The sequence below is a fragment of the Suricata suricatta genome, chromosome 16, assembly GCF_006229205.1.
Source record: "Suricata suricatta isolate VVHF042 chromosome 16, meerkat_22Aug2017_6uvM2_HiC, whole genome shotgun sequence".
Classification (NCBI taxonomy): Eukaryota; Metazoa; Chordata; class Mammalia; order Carnivora; family Herpestidae; genus Suricata; species Suricata suricatta.
Genome location: NC_043715.1, coordinates 52,993,854 through 53,018,301, shown reverse-complemented (window position 1 = coordinate 53,018,301; position 24,448 = coordinate 52,993,854). Strand labels below are relative to the sequence as shown.

Genomic DNA, 24,448 nt, shown 5'->3' with positions numbered 1-24,448 from the left:
GTTATATAGTGACTTTTCCCCCCTGAAATCAAGGAATCTTGTGCCATTAGATATGACCACCATGGAATGCTATTGAAATATGTAAATCAAATATACTGCAAAAGAACTCCTAAATGTTTTCAAGGAACATGGGATTGTTGTGCTGCAGATGTTGCCAAACATTTGTTTGTATCTATTCTGAAATTGTATAAATTATCCCATTCTGAGTATAGAATGCATATTCCTTACTGTACCTAAGTGTGAAAATTTTTCACAGCCAATTCCAACAGCCCTTTTTCTTCAACAGTAAATGTTTAATGTATATACCCTCATTAAATAATGAGAAAGGTAGAAAAATATAAGAATGGACTGTAGACACAGGGTAATAGGGATATCAGGACCACTATCTCTTAGAGAAAGGAAACAAATGAAGGAAGCCTCACTGTTGCCCCCTATAGCCTGGAGACAGCTTCCACTCAACAGCATAGGGGGAGGGAATCTAATCAGCTCCTGGCAGTCTCTGAACTGAGATCGAGCTTAGAGTTCGGAGAATTCAAAGTGGCTGAAATTCGTGGAACAGATTACAGGAGAGGACAGAGCTGTACCCAGGGTGGGAGAGTCCCCCACATGATTTTCAGTTGTGATCGACCCACGTATGTGAGGAAACTCCCTGGACTGGAGAAAGAACCACTGGAAATGAACAATAGCACCATCCTTGCAGTTTGCACACGTGGGGAATAATTTGTGTTTCCACCAGCTGGAATGGAAACCCCTCCTAACACTGGGAGAATCACAGTGGAACTTCAGAAAACTAGTGACTCTTCGGGTCGTTCATGTTGGCTCTAGACTAAAGGCTGCTCTGAACCCTCCGGACAAAGTATAAGTGCAAGCAGCTACAAACACAAACTGTTTCCAAGTCATTTAATTCCTTTCCAGACCAAAGCCCAGTAGTATAAAGAATAGAAAGGAATCCATGAACCAACAATGTCAGATTCAGTGTGTGGCATCTAGTCAAAACCTACCCAGGGATGCAAACAAAAACCAAAAACAAAACAGGAAATTAGGACCTATAAACATGAAGAAAAGTCAATAGAGACCCAGATTGGCATGGGTGATAGGATTGACAGAAAATGATGTTAAAAGCAGCCATTATAACTATTCTGTATGCTTGTTTGTGTCAAGTGGATTATGAAAATTATAATTTACTGCGGGATTTCTTTCCACATGAGCAAAGGGGTAGGTGAGCCCCAGTCTGGTCCGTGGAGCCTCTAATCCCAGGTTCTTCAGCCTCCCAGGAAGAGGCCAGTAGGAGATCATTTCCCTCAGTGAGGACCAGGTCCTGTGAGTAGGAGACCCAAGCCCAGCTGAAGTCGGGGGTGTAGTTTGGTCTCTGTCTAGTCCCTCTTTGGTTTTCGTGGGAACTGAGGCACCTGCACAGAGCCACAGCTTTCTGGAAGGTGTGGTTTGGGATACATTGTCCTCCTAATTAGGGTTTGGTGCTTCTTGGCTGTTTGGCTGCCACAGGGGTTCTGGGACATGCAATTCATATGCCTTTGTCTATTTTTCTTCACATGAGAATTCCACCTGGGTCCAAGCGGTTGTTGAAGAGGGTGCCTGTCAGAACCTTATCAGAGACCACTGGGGCTTCTATATGCAGCATGTGAGGGAAGTGGTTTTCCATGGTCAATTCCAAACTCATCCTGTGTCTCAGCTTGGGCAAGGCCGGATCTTGGTACGTCTGTCCTGCTGTATGGCTGGCGTGAGAGATGGCCCTAGAGAGTTCCTTTGTTGTGTGGGAGGCATTTGCTCTTGTTCCTCTGGTTCTAGGTGGCTAGATGGATCCCATGTTGGGAGCTTGGAAAGGGAATTTGATTGTAGCTCCTTTTGAACCTTACTATACCTCCTATCCCGTCCCTTCCCCTCCTGGTCCTCAGAAAGAACTTTGAGTGTCTTTGTGTTTTGTGGGGTGTCTTGTCCTGGCCTCCTATTACCAGCTGTGTCACCTGGAGCAGAAAACTCCTAGAACAATGTCTGCCATGCAGTGCCTTGAGGACTAAGCAAGCAACTTTCAAATAATGTTATGAATGCGATGAATGAGGCAAAAAGAACTTTGATTTACACACTTTAGGACCTACAACAATCTCTACAGATTTACAGATTCTGCCTACTTTTCTTGATTTCCAGTCTAGAACTTTGGTCTCTGGCTTTTAGAACCTGCTAGACCTCGAAGAAGTCCAGAATCAGCTACCCCACAAATTGCCTAGTGCTGGTTCGGTACAGGGGAGGATTGCCTCCAAGTTTGGCTTTGTCTGTGTTTGTATCTTTTTTTTTAATGTTTTATTTATTTTTGATACAGAGAGAACCAGAGCATGAGATGGGGAGGGGCAGAGAGAGAGAAGGACACAGAACTGGAAGCAGGCTCCAGGCTCTGAGCTAGCTGTCAGCACAGAGCCTGATGCGGGGCTCGAACCCACGAACGTGAGATCTGACCTGAGCCGAAGTCGGAGGCTTAACTCCGACTGAGCCACCCAGGCACCCCTGTATCTTTGTTTTAGGGGTGAAAGTGTAATGCCCAAAATGCAGTATCCTCAACGGCCAGAGACCACCAGGGACACCGAGGCACGCATGCAAAGGCAAAGGGCTTTATTGCAGGCTTATAAGCTCAGGCTCACAGACCTCACCAGCGCAGTGGATCCGTGCTGAGAGCCCCGAACAAGGGCTGAATAGGGTTTATATGGGATTTAGGAAGGGGGAGTTACAAGAAATTGTGACATAGGTACAGTGATCCAATCATAATGGTACAACAGTATTGGCAGCAACTTTAACCATACGCATTGTTCAGAGCGTTCGTTACTTTTGGCGGGACCCAATCACAATATTTAGAGTAGTTTTGAAATTAACCAATTACAGAGCGAGCCCAGGGTCTTGTTCGGCACCTAACGGGTAACTTTAACATTAGGTAACAGGGTCCTATCTAAAGTTCCTATCTGCAGGCCTCACCTTAAGGAATGTGGGGAGAGGTAGCTGGTCTTTCCTGATTGGATACCTGCTCTAGGCAATGTGTAACTGCCTGATAGTTTTGGGAAAACTGAAACTTAGGCCTTATAGTTCAGGGGGGAATCTTAAAGCCTGTCATGGCGTCTGTTTGGTTCAGACTTGTGCTCTTACACAAATACTTTTTAAGATTTTATTTTTAAGTAATCTTCATGCTCAATGTGGGGCTCAAACAACCTCAAGATCAAGAGTCACACACTCCACCACCTGAGCCAGCCAAGCACCCTGAATTACAAATACTTTCTAATGTTTCCAGTATGAATAATGTGTTCGTTTTTTCTTGGTGCACAAACAACTTCTCACAAACTTCTACTGTGTAAACTTATTATCTGGCAGTTCTTTAAGTCAGAGATCGGGATTGGCTTGGCTAATTTCTCTGCCTTGGATTTCCTAAGACTGAAATCAAGGTGTGGGCCCAAAGGGCTTTTTCGTTTAATTAAAAAAAAGTTTTTATTTTTTTAGAGAGACAGAGTGCGAGTGGGGGAGGGGCAAAGAGAGAGGGAGACACAGAGTCTGAAGCAAGATCAGCACAGTGCCCAATACAGGGCTTGAACTCATGGGCCATGGGATCATGACCTGAGCCAAAGTCTGATACTTAACTGACTGAGTTTCAGCAACACTAGTTAAAAGATTTACCCAGTAGACTCACTTGCCATTTTGATCTAAAAATCAGTGGAGTATATTAGCGTGAGTCTAGTTCTGGACACTCATCTCTTCTGTATTCTTGTATGTCTGCCTTTACATCAGTACTGCATCAGCAAGTCTTGAATTCAGATAATTAACTCCAACTTTGTCCTAGTTCATATTGTTTTGACTTTTCTACATCCTTTGCTTATCCATATAAATGTGAAAATTGGCATGTTTACTTGTTTTTTAAAAATGCCTTCTGTAAGTGCTGATGCAGAGGGGCACATGTACCCCAATGTTCATAGCAGCACTGTCAACAATAGCCAAATCATGGAAAGAGCGTAAATGCCCATCAACTGATGAATGGATCAAGAAGATGTGGTTTATATATACAATGGAGTACTACATGGCAATGAGAAAGAATGAAATCTGGCCATTTGTAGCAACATGGATGGACCTCGAGGGTGTCATGCTAAGTAAAATAAGTCAGAGAAGGACAGATACCATACGTTTTCACTCATGAGTGTAACAGGAGAAACTTAACAGAGGACCATGGGGGAGGGGAAGGGGGAAAATATTTGGGGAGAGGGAGGGAGGCAAACCATGAGAGACTCTTGAATACTGAGACCAAACTGAGGGCTGATGGGGGAGGGGGGAAAGAGGAAGAGGGGTGATGGGCATGGAGGAGGGCACTTGTGGGGATGGCACTGGGCATTATATGGAAATCAACTTTACAATAAACTATAAAAGAAAAAAATGCCTTCTTTAATTTTGGTAGTAATTACATTAAGTCTACCTTGGTAAAAAGAAAAGTTAAATAATATGGAGCCTTTAAATCCATGAACATGATATAGCTTTTCTTTTGTTTGGATATTCTGTGTTTCAGTAATGTTTTGTGGTTTTCATTGTAGCAATCTTGTACATCTTTTAGTTTATTTATTTTTGGGCATTAGGGTTTTCTGTTGTTATTTTTACTGATATCATTTTAATTTTATTTTTCAATTGTTTGCTAGTACAGAAAATTTTTTTATTTTGACCTTTCCTCTTTAAAAATTTTTTTCAAGTCTGTCTATTTATCTTGAGAGAGAGAGACAAAAAGAGCAAGTGGAGAAGATTAGAGAAAGAGGGAAAGAGAATTCCAAGCAGGCTCCACACCATCAGCACAGAGCCCTATGCAGGGTTTGATCTCACGAACTGTGAAATCATGACCTGAGCCCAAACCAAGAGTGAGACACTTAACTGACTAAGCCACCCAGGTGCCCCGACCTTTTATCTTGTGAATTTGGTAGAATCACTCATAAGTTTTAGTAGTTTCTGTGGGCTTCCTTGGGTTTTCTTTATACAGAATCCTATTGTCTGCAAATAACAGCAATATTCTTTTCTGATATTTAGGCCTTTTATTTTTCATGTCTTATTGCACCGTGAGGTCCTCTTGTATGATATAGAATATGGGAGTGGACATTTTGTCTCATTCTTAGTCCTAAGGGAAAGATGCATTTTGCCCATAGAATAGTTGTGAATTTTGGTGTTTCAAGGGCAGCTGTGCAGGGTTGAATGGTATGTCCTGTTTTTATTATTGTTGTTGATTTTATTGCTATTATTTTAGTAGTAGCTATAGAGCCCACAGTGTGACATCCTTAAGTCATCAAGGTTGACTTAGGAATGATATTGTGCCATTTGACAACATTCATTTCACATATTATACCTTACCTACCTCGCACTTGTAGTCACACATTCTATATCACACTTCCAAGAACTTAATAACCTAAGGGCAGTATAATTCCTTTTAGGTCCACTCCTTGTCCTTTGAGCTATTGTTCTACCTTTTAGTGTTTTTATTGTTATAAACCCGCCTTACAGTGTTACTTATTTTGTTCTAAGGCAATAAAGGGCCAGATAGTAAATATTTTCAGCTTTGCTGGCTCTCCAGTCGCTATCACATCTGTACTAGAGCAAAAGCATTCACAGATGTGCAAGCAAATGGATGTGGCTACAATCCAGTAAAACTTAATTTACAGAAGTAGTCGGGGAGCCAGATTTGGCCTCTGGACCTCGCTTCTAAACAATTCACCCTTTAAGGAAAATGAGAAGAATATCATCTTATTTACCATACCTGGGGTTGACTATTTTCTGTTGATCTGAGTTTTCAACTAGAAAATTTTCCTTCAACCTAAAAGCATCTTTTAAGATTTCATCTGTGCAGATCTTTCAGCAGTGAATTCTCTCAGATTTTGTTTATTTAAAAATGGATTTCAAGTGGTTCTGTGGTGTAATGTGTAGTGCATCGGACTTCTAGTGACAAAAATGTCTTTATTTCGCATGACTTTTAAAATAATATTTTCCCTGGGGATAGAGTTCTGGGTTAACAAGGCTTTTTTGTTTGTTTGTTTATCACTTTAAAGATATGACTAAAGTATCTTCTGGCTTCCCAGAATTGTTTCTGGTTAGAAGTCAGCAGCCATTCCTATCATAATTTCCCAGTATATAATGTGCCTTCCCCCCCTCTGGCTCATTTCAAGATTACTTTTTATCTTTGGTTTTCAGCTGCTTCCATATGATGTGCCTAAAATATGCTTTGTCATTAAAAGATAGATATCATATTTTCCTTTTAATGTCTTTAGGATTTGTAGTGTTGATTACTTTTACATCACTTTGTTTTAGTTTGTCTTCTTTCTTTTTTGTTAATCAGTCTCCCTATGCCTTTACCAATTTTAGTAATCTTTCCAATTTTCTTGTTGATTAGTTTGCTGTTCTTTTGTTTTTAGCATGTTTGGTTTGTTTGCTGTTTTTCTCCCTAGCCTCATAAAGTGGCAATTAGATCATTGATTTTACACCTTTCTCTTTTACCTGTAGCCACTGGTAAGCTGCATTTATGTTTATAGACCTTACCAGTATAACTGCCAAGCACACACAGAATGATTTTTATTTTTTTAAATATTCTTTTTTTTTTGAGAGACAGAGAATGAGTGGGGGAGGGGCAGAGAGAGGGGGGAAAGAGTCCAAAGTAGGCTCCAGGCTCTGAGCTGTCAGCCCAGAGCCCAATACAGGGCTCTAACTTATGAACCTCGAGATCATGACTTGAGTTGAGGATGCTTAACCAACTAAGCCACAGGTACCCCTAATTTTTTAATTTGTTTTGGAAGAGGGAGAGAAGGAGGAAGGGAGGAGGGGAGGGGCAAAGAGAGGGGGACAGAGGATCTAAAGCAGGCTCTGCGCTGACGGCAGAAAGCCTGATGTGGGGCTGGAACCCACAAGCTGTAAGATCAGGACCTGAGCTGAAGCAGATGCTCAACTGACTGAGCCACCCATGCACCCCCAGAATTATATTTTTTAAATGGACCACAGTTGTGAGAATTGGTAAATATCAGTCATGCCTGATAATAACCCACTTTGTCAATATTTTCCTTTCTACTTAGTGCTTTTTACATCTTTATGAAATCTTTGCATATCCCATCATAATTGATGAGTCTTGTAAGTTTTTCTCTAAAAATTTGAATACTTCGTTGTTTATATTTAGGCCTGTGATTCATCTTGAATTTACTTTTCTGTATGTGTGAGTTGGGAGTGGAAATCTTGCCCCCCCTCCATTTAAGAGTTTATTGAAAAGACCATCCCACTGAATAACATTGGCATCTTGTCATAAAATAGGTGATTTTATATACCAAGTCATTTTTCTGGGATCTTTGGATTTTGTTCTTTTGTTGTATTTACTATCCTTGTGCTAGTAATACTACCGTATCTTGATTACTATAGGTTTTTCCATAGTAAGTCTTAAAATCTGAGAGTTATGCTCTCTAGTTTTTTTTCTTCTTCTTCTACATTGCCTTGGATGTTCCAAGTCTTTTGTGTATCTGATACATTTTAGGATTCACCTGTATGTTTCTTACTCTCTCCTTTGCATTTGGGGGTGGGGCTTAGATCTCTATTCCAATAGACTAATTCTTCATCTGTATCTGTTCTGCTATTACATTGTTAATCAGGTCACCAGTTTTAGTTACTATATACACTATATGCAGTCAATTCTTATTATTGACAATAGTTACATTCTGTAAAGTCACCACGAACACTGATTACCAAATACTGAACCATTGCTCCTAGGAGAAATATGGGTTAAATTCTTGTGAGTCCCTGGTCACAACATTTTCATCAAGCAATCCATAACCTTGGTTCTTGTGTGCTTATGTTTCAAGATACCTTATTTAACATATATCATTAATTTATTAATATAAATCTCATGATGAACCACATTGTAACTTGTGGCCGTACAGAACTTATCTAACACATAATTTTTTTTTCCAAAAAGGACATCACTGCCTCCCTGCCTTCTTGCACTTAGGAACATTGAACAGCTTTGCAGCACTGTGCTTGGGGACCATTTTAAGCAGTAAAATCACTAAAAAAATTTTTTTAAAGCACAAAGATATGAGGGGGAATGGCATTAAATAGACCATGAAAAGGACCCTGGTTCACAGTATGAGGGCTGAAACTAGAAGGCAGGACATCATTTTGTTCAAACTCACCTGGGAATATACACGTGGGGACAATTCCGATTACCCACTGCTCAAGTTACTTTTTGTTACCTGCAGAAGGTCACTGTGACTGTTGATATTGGGGTTACACAGAAATATTAGCAGGTAAGTAAATTCACAATCAAGAAATCTGTGACTAATGAGGACTTGACTGTACACTTGACCCTTGAACAGCCTGGGTTTGAACTGCTTGGGTCCATACATTTCTCTAGCTTATTTTATTGAAGGAATACAGTATATAAACGATATACAAAATATGTGTTAGTGGTTTATGTTATTGGTAACGATCCTGGTTAACATTAGGTTATTAGTAGTTAAGTTTTGGGGGAGTCAAAAGTTATATGTGGATTTTTTTACTGGATAAGGGGTCACTGCCTCTAACTCTCACATTGTTCAAGGGTCAACTATAGTTTTAAATTTTCTGCTGGTTCATATACATCTCAGTGGTCATAAAAAATTTTTTTATGAAAACCTGGGTTGCTCAGTCAGTTAAGTGTCCAATTTGGCTCAGGTCTTGATCTTGCAATTCATGGGTTCCAGGCCCACATTGGGTGTTAGTGCAGAACCTGCATGGAATTCTCTGTCCCTCTCTCTCTCTCTGCCCCTCTTCTCTGTCTCCCAAAATAAATAAATAAACTTAAAATAAAACTAGGGGCACCTAGGTGGCTCAGTGGGTTAAGCATCTCACTTTGGCTCAGGTCATAATCTCACGATTTGTGGGCTAGAGCCCCATGTCAGTCTCTGTGCTGACAGCTCAGAGCCTGAAGCCTGTTTTGGATTCTGTGTCTCCTCTCTCTGCCCCTACCCTGCTCACGGTCTGTCTCTCTCTCAAAAAAAACTCAAACATTAAAAAAAATTTAAAAATTAATATATTAAAAAAAATTTTTAGTTAGTTTATTTATATAGAGGCCACAAGTGAGTGAAGGACAGAGAGAGAGGGAGTGAGAGAGAAGCAGGGCTTGTGCAAATCATTCCGTTGTGCACCTGAGACTGATATAATGTTATATGTCAGTTATACCTCAATAATGGATTTAGTTGGAAAAAAAATAAAAGCTCCTTGAGGGCCACTACTTTCTGTGTTTTTATGTTAGCACTTTGTTCTCTACTTTTTAAGTAGATGTTAAAAATGTTTTTCAGGGATGCCTGGGTAGCTCAGTCAGTTAAGTGTCCGGCTTTGGCTCAGGTCATGATCTCACGGTGTGTGGGTTCCAGCCCCGCATCGGGCTCTGTGCTGACAGCTCAGAGCCTGGAGCCTGCTTCGGATTCTGTGTCTCCCTCTCTCTCTGACCCTCCCCTCCTCAAACTGTCTCTCTCTGTCTCTCAAAAATAAATAAAAACATTTTTAAAAAATGGGGCACCTGGGTGGCTTAGTAGGTTAAGGGTCCTGCTCTTGATTTCGGCTCCGGTTGTGATCTTACAGTCATGAGACTGAGCCCTGTGTCAGGCTGTACTGTGCCATAGAAGACCCCGCTTAGGACTCTCTCTGTCCCTCTCTCTCTGCCTGCCCCTCTTCTGTGTTCACGTGCCTATGGGCACTCCTCTCTCTCTCTCTCAAAATAAAGAAACATTTTTAAAAAATTTTTTCAGAGATTCCTGTTTCAGGCATATTTTACCTGTAGGAGTTAAGTATACCTTTCAAAAACTCCTAATATACTTATTTATTTTTAGAAGTAGGCTCCACATCCAGCATGGGACTTGATCTCACAACCCTGAGATTATGAGTCACATGCTCTACCCACGAGACCAGCCAGGTGCCCCCTAAACTTCTAATTAATTGGATTCGTTGATAATTAAGTGCACGATTGTAATATATTTTTCAAATTGAAATGTATTTGACATATAACATTATATAAATTTAATGTGTGTAACATATTGATTTGACACATCTATATATTATAATATGGGAAGACAGATTTAATAGCATTCTATTACTTACCATAATGAGTAATATAATGAAAACTATTACACAAAGACATAGCCTTTATAAGGTGTGATAAAAACAACCGACACATACACCTGGAGGTCTTTTTCACAATTGTAATGACCACCACACGTTGAAGAAGAATCTGTTATTATAGGGATTCATGTCATTTAAGGATGTATCTGTGAACTTCACTGGGGATGAGTGGCACCTTCTAATTCTGCTCAGGAGAATTTATACCAGGATATGATGTTGGAGAATTACAGCAATCTGTGAGGGCAGTTCAAGATGATTGCCCTGTGCCGTTCAGAGGGTCATAGACAACAGCCTCTCCTTTTTTCAGTCACCCTGGCTCCCAAAGGGCTTCAGTATCCTGGACTTTAGTTTATAGGCAATAGATACTTAGTCTGTCTTCTATTCCCAGACAGAACTTGTGTGCGGTCGCCTTCAATAGATCCCCAGTCTGCCAAAGTGGAAGTATGTCAGTTCCTGAGACTTTGTGCTCTTCATAGGTATCTCCTACCCAGTCAGTTCTAAGTGTCCAAGTCTTTGTCATTTCCCAGGAACAGGCTATCCAGCTACCCAGCCACATATGATCCTTAGTTTCAAGCATGGAGGGAAGCCGTGGAGCTTCGAAGATGAAATGCAGTGTCGGTACTCCTCAGGTAAGTGAGCAACTGAGAATGAGGTAGAGCATGTGACTCATAATCTCAGGGTTGTGAGATCAAGTCCCATGCAAATGTGTTTAACGGGGCCAAAACGTTAAATACAGGTACTTTACAAATACCTAGGTCATTAATGAGGCTCTCATTTGCCTGCTGTTTCAAGGGAGATGCACCTCGTGTTCTCTCTTTTGGGTTGATTCATATTCAGTAGGATGTTTTCTTTGCAGCTCCCAGACTTCCTTCTCCTACTTCCTGTCTGGCAGTGTCCCTTCCTGTGTTCTCCACAGCTCTCGTTTTCACTCTTCTCACCTGACCAAATTATGTAACAATTCATCTAGTTAACACGGAAGCCTTTTATCCTGGGATCAGGTTTTTGGATTTCTGTGGGCCATGTGAAAATGTAGCAAACCAAGATAGAAGGTGAGAATGTTGGCCACAGTGGTGCTCTCTAAATGTATTAGAGCTCTGGGAAGGTTCACTGTCTATTGCATGAAGAACTAGAGAAGAATCAGCAGGAGAGAATAACTGTGCTTACCTTGAAGTGAGAAGCCAAAGGTCCTTTGATCTAACCTGCTTCTCCCAGGTATTTGTTCAAGACTTGTGTTGGCATCTTTCCTTGGTCATTGTTTGCACCTGATGGATGGACATACTTCATTCTCTGGGCATCTTCTAAAGTCTCCAGAGTCAGAGAGCATGAAGCTTCGTCCTTGCCAGTTTCTATCATTTGTTCTCAGTGTGATTTCATTCATCTTCATGGCCTTAAGAATATCACTTATGTGCTGATGACTCCAGAGGTTTGTTTATAAGCCAGACCTTCTTGTATCCATACACATTCACTTAAATATTTCACTTCTGCCCTTGGAGACCTAACAGCTGCTTCAAACATCATGTCACCTGGTTCCTTTTTTCACTTACATCACAAACCCAATCCATAAGCAACTTTAGTCTATACCTTCTCCTTACTGTATCTGGAGGTCCTCCACTCCATTCTGTAACTTATGTTTCACCCAGCTCCAATGTCCATTGTCTCTTTCCAAAATTAATATAGTTTTCTTGAAAATGTCCTTATTTCTTTACTCTTGCTTCTGTCTGTTCTCTACATAATAGTCACATTTTTTGGTCTTATTTTATTGCTTGTTTTTAAAAAGTAAGGAGTAAGTGGTGCCTAGGTAGCTCAGTTGGTTAAGCATCCGACTTTGGCTTAGGTCATGTTCTCACCATTTGTGGATTTGAGCCCCGTGTCAGGCTCTGTGCTGACAGCTCAGAACCTGGAACTGTTTTGGATTCTGCATCTCACTCTCTCTGCACCTCCCCCACTTGTGCTCTGTCCAAAAATGAATAAACATTAAAAAAAAAAAGTAACAGAAGTCCATTTTTTTCCAGTCTTTCACCCTCCAAATTCATGAACACAGAAACAAACTTTAGAATCTGGATTTATAAAGACATCAGGTTCTGACAATTACCTGGGTAAGAAGAAATGAGTATGGAAGTTAAGCCATCATATAGAAAGAATGATCTGAGTTGGGCAATAGAGGGAAAGATCTAAAGTATAATCCAAGAAAAATAATATGCCATATTAGATCTTTACCAATTTTCACAAGCATAGTTCACAATCTTAAAAATAGTGTTTATATAACAATACTTAAGACATTATTAGTGTGATAACTGATATACATACACATAGGATCACATTCTAAAAGTGAAAATCAGGACATGTCACCTCTCTCCCACTATTTCCTTGAATGGCATCCTGTAACTTTTAGTATAGGATCCTCATTCTTTCCAGGATCCTCCCACATGTGAGCATTTCCTGACTCCTGCCCAAATTTTTGCTTACTTTTTTATGCACAATTTTTTCAATGTTTATTTATTTTTGAGAGAGAGAGAGAGAGAGAGAGAGAGAGAGAGAGAGAGAGAGAGAGAGAATCACAAGCAGGCTCTGAGCTCCCAGCACAGAGCCCAATGCAGGCCTCAAACTAATGAACTGTGAGATCATGGCTTGAGCCAAAATCAAGAGTAGAATGCTTAACCAACTACCCAGGCACCCCTAAAATTTTTTTTGGAAGTATAGCGTACACATATAAAAGTATGTAAATATAAGAGTACAGCTTAGTTCATTTTTACAGTCAGTATACTGTGTAACCAGCAGTAGATCAAGTACCAGAGTTCTATGCAAGATGCACTGTGTAAACATAAAATAAATGATCCCTTCTACATTCAGGCTGTTGTAAGTAATATTCCTATATATCTTTACATAAATGTCCTTTATTTTTTATTTTTCTCCATTTGAAAATATTTATTTCTGAATAATTTAGACTTAGTGAGAAATCCCAAAAGTTTACACAAATATCTTACACCTTCTTAGAGATTTCCCTAGCTAGTAATACTCTATCACATTTGTTTTATCATAGTATATCTACCTATTATTCCATACACACGTACATACTGTTTTTTGGAACTCTTTACCCTTAAATACTTAAGTGTGTATTTCCTAGAAACAAGTTAATTTTTTCATAGAACCAAATTACTCAAAAAATTATCAAAAAAATAATCCAAGTCAGAATATTGACATTGATGCAGAACTATTACACAATCTACAGAGCTTCCTCAAATTATACTGTCTCATTAATTTTTTATAGTAAATTAAATAAATTTTTTCTGGACCTTTCCTTATTATCTTGCTCATTCTGTTGCGGGTACACTGGCTTTCCCCCAGAAGTCAGAGCTCACTAACTATCACCTAACTCCTTTAGGCAAGAAACCATTTGGATACAATGAATGTGCAGTGAATGCTTTTGAACCACTCATGAGTGTGCTTCAGAGAACTCGTGCAGGAGGGAAATCCCATGAATGCAGAAAAGCCTTTCCCAGTAAGCTAAAGCTAATAAGTAAAGCTACTCATCAGCAGACTCACACAGGGGAGAGACCATTTGGGTGCAATCAATGTCAAAAAGCGTTCATTACAAAGTCAGCACTCAGCTGCCATCAGAAAACTCATCATAGAGAAGGGAAATCCTATGCATGCAGTAAATGTGAGAAAGCTTTTCCTTGGAAGTCAAAACTCGCCTTACATCAGAGAACTCATTCAGGAGAGAGACCTTTCAGATGCAGAGTGTGTGATAAGGCCTTCATGGTCCGGACACATCTGACTGTGCACCAGAGAACTCACACAGGAGAGAAACCATATGAGTGCTCCGACTGTGAGAAAGCGTTCTCCAAAAAGGCTCAGCTCATAATCCACCTGCGAATTCACACAGGAGAGAGGCCGTACGGATGCAGTCAGTGTCCAAAAGCATTCATTACAAAGTCAGCACTCATCTATCATCGGAAAACCCGTCATAAAGAGGGGAAATCCTATGGATGCAGTAAATGTGGGAAGACTTTTCCTTGGATGTCAAAACTCGCCTTACATCAGAGAACTCATTCAGGAGAGAGACCTTTCAGATGCAGAGTGTGTGATAAGGCCTTTATGGTCCGGACACATCTGACTGTGCACCAGAGAACTCACACAGGAGAGAAACCATATGAGTGCTCCGACTGTGAGAAAGCGTTCTCCAAAAAGGCTCAACTCATGATTCATCAGCGAATTCACACAGGAGAGAGACCATACGGATGCAGTCAGTGTCAACAAGCCTTCATCCAGAGGTCGGATCTAACTCATCATAAGAAAACTCAGCATGCAGTTGGGAAATCTCATGGATGCAGTGAATGTGGGAAGGTTTTGTCCTCTAAGTCAACTCTTGTTATACATCAGAGAACCCATACCGGTGAGAAGCCCTTCAAATGCAGTGTATGTGATAAAGCCTTCACATCAAAAGCACATCTTATTGTCCATCAGAGAATTCATACAGGAGAGAAACCATATGAATGTTTGGGCTGTGAGAAAGCCTTCTCCACTAAGGCACATCTTATGATTCATCAGCGAATTCACACAGGAGAGAGACCCTATGAATGCAGTGAATGTCAACAGGCTTTCATCCAGAAGTCAGGCCTCACAATCCATCTGCAAAATTGTCACGCAAGAGTGAAATCTCATGGCTGTAGTGAGTGTGGAAAGGTTTTGTCCTGTAAGTCAACTCTCATTATACATCAGAGAACCCATACTGGCGAGAAACCCTTCAAATGTAATGTGTGTGAGAAAGCCTTCACAGCTAAATCGTATCTCACTGTCCATCAGAGAATTCATACAGGAGAGAAGCCATATGAATGCTGTGATTGTAAGAAAGCATTTGCTACTTTGTCAACTCTCATTGGTCACCGGAGAACTCACACAGGAGAGAGACCCTATGGATGCAGTGAATGTCAAAAAGCCTTCTTTCGGAAGTCAGCTCTTCTTAATCATCAGCAAAGTCAGCATAGAGGAAAATTGTCTATGCAGTGACTGTAGGAACGTGAGAAGTAGGTTTCAATTAGTCAGTTCTATCTGTTCAGAGAACTCATTCAAAATAGAAATGCCATGAATGCTGTGATTATAGTAGACCTTTCTAAAATTTCTGTAGAAACTAAAATAAGCCTTTCATCTGAAGACTCCTCTCAGTATACCACAGGGATCTCACCAAAGAGAGAAACATTATAAATGCAGTGATTGTCAAAAATTTCATTTGGGGATGCCTAGGTGGCTCAGTTAAGCATCAAGACTCCAGCCTAGGTCACAATCTCACTGTTCCTGAGTTCGAGTCCCACGTCGGACTCTGTGCTGACCACTCAGAGCCTGGAGCCTGTTTCAGATTCTGTGTCTCCCTCTCTCTCTCTGTTCCCTTTCTTAAAAATAAACAAACATTTTTAAAAAGTCATTTGAAAGTCAGAGGCTGCTCATATAGGAGGTAATACCTGTGGATGCAGGGAAAGTGGGAAATCAATTTTGAATAATTTCAAATCACATTTGTTATACATTAGGGTATTCATTTAGGAGAGGGCTAGAGTTGCAGTGAGTGCAGAAAAGCCAAGGAAAATCAAATCTCATTGTACTTAAAAAATAAAAATTATAGGAATGTTGTGATAATGCTACCATTCTTTGCAAAGTCAAACTCCTTAACCATCTCATACAGGAGAGAAATACTGTGAATGTGGTACAGTCTTCCCAATTAATGCATATCTTTGTATATCAGCAAAATCGTGTAGGAGGAAAACCCTATTAATGTAGCAAGTGTAGTAAAGCCTTCATCTAGATGTCAAAGCTCACTAATTATCTGCAAACTCATATAGTAGAAAAATCCTTTGGCCATAAAACTCATTGCATAGCAAAACCGAAATGCCATTAATTGCAGTGATTATCTAAACTGCTTTATTTATATGGGGTGCCTGGGTGGCTCAGTCAATTAAGTGGCTTCAGCTCAGGTCATGATGGCACAGTTTATGAGCCCTGTGTTGGGCTCTGTGCTGACAGTGTGGAGCCTGGTGCCTGTTTTGAGTTATATGTTTCCCTCTTTCTCTGCCCCTCCCCTGTTCACACTTTGTCTCTCTCTCTTTCTCTCTCTCTCAAAAATAAATAAACATTAAAAATTTTTAAATATTTTATTTACAATTCAGAGCTTTAAAACAAATTTTTTAATGTTTATTTTTTTGAGAGAGAGTGTGAGTCAGGGAAGGGCAGAGAGAGGGAGACACAGAACCAAAGCAGACTCCAGGCTCTGGGCCATAAGCACAGATCCCAATGCAGGGCCCAAACTCACAAGCCATGAATCATGACCAGAGCTGAAGTCGGATGTTTAACCAACTGAGCTACCCAGGCACCCCTACGATTCAGAGCTTTATAAAAATAATTTCATATCTTGTTGAACAGATGGATGTTTCACCACTTCTGGAATGTAAAGCTAAAATAGGACTTTAAGAATGTAGAAGTGCAAAGGGGGTAAAGTTGTAGTCACACATTTAGTGAGTAGTAAACTAGAAAGGTACGTAAAACTTTGAGTTGCAATCAGAGGGAAAACCTGTTTAGGACAGAAGGGAGGTCCTTAGTTTCTTACTACAAAAATCTCTCATTGACTAAAGGCTAGACAAATAAGAGTGTCAATTGATGGAAAAACTCTGAAGTGCACAAAACCCCACGAGGCAGGAGAAATGGCCAAGGTAGCAGAATGTGGGCTGTGGGGGCAGCCAGTCTGCAGCAGGAATGGCTGGGCTGGAGGCTGTGGCTCCACCAGGACCTGCAGGAAACAGCAGGCTGGCAAGGCTAGAGGCAGAGGTTAGTGCATTCACCCAAAGCCCTTGCTTTCCAGTCAAACTTTCTAGGATGCTGACACTTCCCTCCAACAAGATACAATTCAGAGCTTTTTAATTGCCCCCTAAGTCCCATAGCAGAGAGATCCTGTTCAGACAAGGAAACAATTTCCAGGTTAAGTGAAGTTGTAAAATCTGTGAGGAATCTGAAGTCATATATTATAGAAATAATGTGATCATAGTCACTAAAAATGCTTTCTGTGGAGGATTGGATATCATTGAACATAATAAGCTCTTAAAAATAGAATGTGCTGTCCAAAGAGCAATGAATTAGCAAAAGCATCAGTAACTGTGTTTTATTTTTGCATTTCTGGATTTATTTCTTCATGTCTGATCATATTTTAAAGTGTGATGCATGTTACAGTTGATGGAATGTCGTGGCATTTTAGATTTGGGTTATTAGCTAACCTTGGAAACTATATATAGAATGAAATTATTTTAGAAGAGATTAACATAATTGTTTTAGAAAGAATTCCAGAAAGTATGATACTACAAATACTAGATATTTTCTCTGCAAATATGATGACATTTGAATACGTTAAAAAAAATCAGAATAAGGAGAACTTGAATAGTGACAAAGGTTTATAGGGGTTATGTTCTGGACTATACTGTGTAATGTGGACTTTATGTATTTAACTTTATTATTTCTTGAAGTTACATGAAGGAACATAATTTTTAGGGTTTAATTCTCAGCATCAACATAGAACATTGAGTAAACAATCTCATGTAAATAGTGATGTTCTATTTCCTTATGGATCAGAATGTCTTGCAATATGTAATTTGACTCATTGATAAGAATTATAAAGAATTAGACTGCATAAGTTTGCTCTCCTTCTTTTTATTGTCTTTTGTAATGTTTCTGCCAAGTGTGATGATCATCACTACTTGAAGCCTCCATTTTTCTAGAGCCTTATATCTTAATATGCAAAAATGATAAAAGATTTACATGAAATACCAAAAAAAGAAAGCAATACACAAGACAAAGAGGGAGAAAACACTTGGGTTTATGTGTGTGTGTTCGGGCATATTTATTGCAAGTGCTATATCATACAGGAACTTTGGATTTATTATGAAAACAGGTCCTTGAGCACTAGAAACATTTTCTCTCTTTGCATTTCCTAAAACACCCCATATTTACTAACATTAAGAATAACATTGCAGAAATTAGAATTCTTGAACATAGGTGGGATGTGAAGTGGTTCAGTTGCTGTAGAAAACAATTTGGTGGTCCCTCCAAAAAGTTAAATATGGAATTATGTATGACCCCAGAATTCTGCTCATAGGTATAGATTCAACAAAATTGAAAACTGGTACTTTAATACTTGTACATGAATGTTCATAGAAGTACTATTCACAATAACCAAAAGGTGGAAATAATCCAATGTCCATCAGTGAACGAATGGACAAACAAAATGTATATATCTGTGATGGAATATTGATTACCTATACAAGTGAAGTATTGTTAAATGTTATCACAAAAGCTTCAAAAACATGCTAAGTCAGAGAAGCCAGACACAGAGGACCACATGTTATATTCCTGTTTATATGTAATTTGCAGAATAGGTAAATCTATATAGAAACATAAATTGGTGGTCAGCTTGTGGCTGGCTCAGTCAGAGGAGCATTCAAGTCTTGATCTGGGGGTCGTGAACTCAAGCCCTACATTAGGTGTAGAAATTGCTTAAATAAATACAACTTTTAAAAAATCGAGCAAATTGTTGGATTGGATATCAGGGCCTGGGGAGATGAGGGCTTGGAGATTGATTGATGGTTATGGGTTTTATTTTGTTTTGTTTTAGAATGATGAAAATGTTTTGGAACTAGGTAGAGGTGGTGGTTACATAACATTATGAAGGTAGTAAATGTCACTGAACTGTATACTTTGAAATGCCAACTTTCTATGATGTGAATTTCTATATCGATAAAAATTATATTTGAAGAGAATATCATTGCAAGAACCCTGGCACACAAAATACAGATAAAAATCAAGTTATTTGTGGAAAAAAATAAGTTCTTAGCAAAGCAGATGTAAGTATATCTTCTTCAACTTCATAGGTATTAACTGCCAAAACTTACAGCAAACATCACATATAATGATAAAACCTCAAAGGTGTTCCCAGGTTGTTGGCCAGTGGGGTACACACATCTGCTACCACCTTTCACCTGAGCACTCCTAGAGATCTTAATCAGCAGAGTATGACATAATAAAAATGAAAGGGCTTAAAGTTAGAAACAGGAAAAAATTTGCCATTATTTGTAGATGATATGATTGCCTGCATAGAATGACCAGAGAATCCACAGGCAACCATGTAGAATAGTAAGAGAACCCAGGAGGAGTCTCTGGGTACTTGACCAATATGCAGCTTCTATTGAGTGCTAGGCAATAATCAGAACATTTTTGAAAAGTACTCTGTTCACAGTAAAAATTACAAGAGAATTGGAGACTTTTATACCACTTTATTGAAAACTCTTCGAGATAACGGAAAAAAGGAAGAGGTAGATTGGTTATTAAATGTGAAGGCTGAGTGTCACTAAGACAATCTTTGTCTCCAATAAATAAGTCTTCCCAGTGCCAAGATGGAGTCAAACATTGTTGAACAGGCAAGAACCGATGAAGTGTAATTCACATGAACTTCTTCAAGAAGTTCCTGGAACATGAAATTTACCCACAAAAGATGAACAGGTAAACAATGGCAAAAGAACTGAGTGTAAGCATCAAATCCCTTTCACCAGAGATATAAAAGGCTTCAATAGATTATGGGAATTTTAGTCACAGAGCCTAATGTTAAGTGCTAAAAACGATGATAATGTAGAAACTGTAAAACAAAAATTTGGGAGAGAATTGGGGAAAGAGGTGAAAGGTAATGTAAGAAGCTTGAGCTCATCCTTTTAGGGAGGGAGGTAAAATATCTAAACTGACTTATCAAAAAATGGAAGAACAAATACACATTAAGTCTAAAGAGAAACATCGAGAAAGATCTGCAGTCAGCTCTGCGCAGTGGAAGGAAAGAAAGGAAACAGAACTGTGGGAATTGCATTATTCCTCAGAGAAGGGACTCCAGGATTAGGGTAGAGGCACCTTCAGAAATGGAAAGCATAGTCACCTGTTGACCACGTTGCCTTGGCCCCAGGACAGCTCAAGAAGACGAATTCGAGAATGGCCTGAGAGGTGAGTGGGACTGGCAGCCATGGCCAGGGCCCCTACAGGAAGATGCACTTGTCAGAGCCTTCCCAATGTCTGGGTGACTCAGACTGTCTGCAGAGGTCACACCCTTAACAATGAACCCCCTAAAACTCAGAGTCTAGTGTGTGTGTGACACATCTCATCACTGTGACTCTAGAGCGGGAACAGGACTTGGAAATGACGACCCACTTTGCAGACTCCTGTAGGACCTTTCTCAGCACAGAGCTGGGAGTGTCCTCTCTGTCCCGCACTCCCTTAGTCACAGCGCTCACCGCAGTGGGCTCAGCAAAGTTTTCTCGCAGCTGCACCTGCTGTTAATTAGTCTATGTTTTAATAATCCCCAGGAACTGCTGAAGCTGACTTGTCTTGGGACTAACATTTACAGCTTCTCTGCAGATGCACCCACGGTCCCTTTGCAGAAGGCGTCAGTGCCTCGCAGGTGACAGGGTAATTGCAGCTCATGGGGGGAAATGAACTCGGGGAATCTCAAAACATGTAACTTCTCTGGTTCTACTTGGCCTATATTTACTGATGGCCACAGACCTGCTGCCGGTCTCAGGAACAGCTCTGGTGAGTGTCTCCTTATGGCTCAGACTTGGATAAGGTGTGGGGTGGGGGGAGGGGGATGTCCAGGGGAGGGCAGGCACAGAACTGGACAGGACGGTGGCTTTCCCCTTGCGTCTCGGGGCAGCTTTGCCTCAGCTCTGGATTCCTTTCCGGGCTGACAGAGTGGTGGGACAGCGTAACCTTGAAGACCCCACAGCAGGCAGGGGATGGTCATGGGCACGAGGCTGGACGGGAGCTGGACACTGCTGAGGCTGAAGGCAGCCTGAGGGGAAGAGTTGCAATTCTCCCTCCTCTTTTCCCTTAAGATGCAGACGAGGGGCTTCATTGGCTCCAACCACTGAGAACTGGACTCGGAGCAGTTGGTAAATTTGATGTCAAGAGTTTGGGGTGAACTTTCAGACTTCAGCTGTGGCCCCAGCTCTCTCCGTGTGCTGCTCCAGGACTGCCCCCCAGAGAGATTTCAGGATCTGGAATGGAGCTGGAAAAATGGATGGGTGTGGCTTGTGCTAGCATATGGCTTTTCTTCACCACTGAAAGGCACCATTTAAAAGCAACTCTGAGTAAGAGTCCAGCCTTTGGAAGAGGAGCTTTTTTTTTTTTCTTTAATTCCTGATTCAGCCTCCTACAGACTGAGGGGCTGGAAGCTCCTGACCTTGTGTCTCAACGTCCCAACCTGTGAGCCAGGGATAGGAACTCAGGGTCACTCCACACACCACTAAGTAGAGTGACTGAAAGAGGGTGGCTCTGCTGGTACACAGGAAATCTCTAGCAAGTAGTGGTCACAGGTCCCTTCTGCATGATTCTAGAGCCGGTACTTGGCAGTAAGATAGACGTGCCGCTGGCAGCCGCATGGGCAGATTCTCCCCGTCTCTGTGTGGCTCTCCATGTTGACTTCCCAGTTCCATGTTGTAAGGTTTTACACGCTTTGTGGGATGAGTCTGAGTGACTGTGTGTGTGTGTGTAGTAGAGACCAAATCTAGACACCCATGCTTACCAGTATTCCAGTGAATTAATCCTCTCCCAAATATGTATGAATAATGAGAGATTACATACCTCAGGTCATCAGACCTTGTCTGCTATGCACTGGAATTGAGTGACCTTGAGAAAGTTAAACTCTCTCTGCCTCATTTTCTATCCAGGTAAACCAGGATGAGAATATTCTTTAACACTGAACACTGAGTGTTAACATACATGAAGGTCTCATACCTCCCCCTACTGCCCAGCATACAGAAGGTCATCAAGAAATTGTGTTTGTTCGTATTTTCTCTGAATGGACTGTGAGCCACTTGTTGGGAAATGGGTTAGAAATACAGAAAGTGGTAGCTCTGTTCTAATGTCATCTTTCCTTGACCTGTATTTCTATCTTCCTACTTGTTTTTCTTTTTCTTTTTTAACATTTGTTTATTACTGAGAAACAGAGAGAGAGAGACAGAGCATGAGCAGGGGAGGGACAGAGAGAGAGGGAGACACAGAATCTGAAGCAGGCTCCAGGCTCTGAGCTGTCAGCACAGAGCCGGATGCGGGGCTCAAACCCACCAGCAGTGAGACCATGATCTGAGCCGAAGTCAGATGCTCAACTGACTGAGCCACCCAGGCGTCCCCCTACTTGCTTTTCCTCTCCTGTCTCTCATTATGCTCCCCCAAGGTCAATAGGTTCTTCCAATCTCATTCTTCTTTCTCCTCTGTCATCTCTACGTGAGACCCAGGGGTTATTTCCAGAACTCTTAAAGCCAGGAGCTCTCTCAAGCATCGCTGCCCCTTGGCTCCAACTACCACATCTGACTGTGCCTAGGTCACCGGGTGCCGGACCTGTCCCTCACAGTTCCGTTTATTTTAATTTTCACATTTATTTCTGACTAGGCCTTGCCCCTGGGGCACTTATATTAATTGAGTTTTTCCCCTTTTTCCTGCTGTCAGCTTAAAATTTGTTTCCATAAAGAAAACCCTACAAAGCACAGGCACCTAGGGAAAGAAGGAAACCCAGTGGACATCTTGGGTTCTACTGCAGAAACTTTCAGTCCATGGATTGCGGGGGTCAGCTCCCACATCCACCACTAACTAATTGTGTAACTTTGGGCAAAATTTGCACTGTCTGTGTTTCATTGTCACTACCTGCCCAATGAGAAGATACTCTGTTTATCCCATTGGGTTACCTGGGCATTAAATGCAGTCACTGTATTTAAAACCCTGAGAGCTGGCACAGAGTCAATACTCAGTGAGTTTTCACTTGTTCCTTATTGTCCCTATTTTTCTGGTCTCACGAAGCATAGGTTATAGTGCACGTTTCATTTGGAACCCGGAGCAGGGCTGGGATTGGGTGGCATTTGATGTATGAGAACTTTGTGTCACCTGTCCAGAAGGAAACACTGATTCACCCAGCCCTGATTTGATCCATGACCTGGCTGTGCTAGTGTCTCTCATGTTCTGCAGTCTCTGGTCCTGGCAGTGTCCTCACTGCCAGAGAAAAGGAGGGTGGCCGTGTTGACTGAGGTCAGTGTGAGAGCGTTTTTTACAGGAACTCAATAATACTGTCTCTGAGTCTCACCGCACTTTATGAAGCCCACACTGTTACTCTATAGAAAAGTCTTCCCGGGACAGCCAAGCCGGTAGGTCTTGTTACAATTCGGACTGAAAGAGAAATGTTAGAAGAAAGACATAGGTCACAAAACGCAGAGCTTTGGCTGACAGTCACACAGATTTGCAGGTAGATCTGACTAGTCCTGGACTGCAACCCAGATCTCTCTCTTCCTCAAGCCCAGATGCCTTCTTTACTCTGTGGGGCACTCTCTCCCATTACTATGTGGAGCCTCACAGGAAATTCAAACAATACCAGCATTGCATATTGTTGTAAGACCTTTTTCCTATACATGACTTTCTTTGTTCCCCTGTATACCGTATGCACGTTAGAATGGAAAAAGCAGAATCTTGGAGGTATTTGCTACTTATTGACTATTTTTTGGAAAAAAAAAAAAAAAGTCTTGCTTGTTGGAAAAGATGGTACTAAATTCACCTCCGGGCTTATGCTGAGACTTTAGTCTGTGTCCCTGTGTGTGTTTTAACTAGAAAAAAACCCCCAACAAACAGAAAATACTTTGTCAAAAATTCACAGTCCTAAATCTTGCCTCCTCCAGGCCCATGCCTAATTTTGATGCCTCCAGGAATGATTGACAGCCACATGGGGAGTGGTTAAAAAAGTTGCCAAGGAAATTCAAGCAATTACCATCATTTCAAAAATACTTGTTGACCGGGTCCTGTGGGCCAGGTACCCTGTTGAGTGCTGGGTGCGGAGAGGTGCCAGAACAAACGTGTTCCCGGCTGATACTGGATTTGAGCTCAGGGGCTGAAACACAAAGTGACTATAAAATCTTCTATAAATAGCAGAAAGAGACCTGAATGAAAGCTGAAGGATTTTTGCTCTAAGGAAAAAATAACTGGTGGCACCTGACTTAGAAGGAAGGTTTAGAGCTAGTGTCACAGACAGAGCAGCCGTAGCTGAGACCGAAATAATGACTCAGAGTAATGCTAGCATATGGACTGTGGAGGAGGTTGCAGGCAAAGAGAAGAGAACATTTCGTGTCCTGAAAGTAGGAATGAGCTGGAAAACGCAAGTCATCAGAAGGACAGCTGTGTCCCTGGGGCGTACTGGCCGAGCAGAGGAGCAGAAAGATAAAGTTGGGAAGGTAGGACATAGGGAAGGATCTTG

At 41.0% G+C, this 24,448-nt stretch overlaps 1 protein-coding gene across 2 annotated transcripts in view; it reads left to right on the top strand.

Moving 5' to 3' along the window:
- LOC115281190 (zinc finger protein 577-like) overlaps positions 1 to 15,441 on the top strand; it is a 35,245-nt gene extending 19,804 nt beyond the window's left edge. For both annotated transcript variants that reach the window (XM_029926522.1, XM_029926523.1), the window contains 2 exons: positions 10,674 to 10,775; positions 13,529 to 15,441. In XM_029926522.1, coding sequence (XP_029782382.1) covers positions 10,674 to 10,775; positions 13,529 to 15,156 — 1,730 coding nt within the window. In that variant the 3' untranslated portion in view covers positions 15,157 to 15,441. The remainder of the gene's footprint in view (positions 1 to 10,673; positions 10,776 to 13,528) is intronic.
- The last annotated feature ends 9,007 nt before the right edge of the window (positions 15,442 to 24,448 follow it).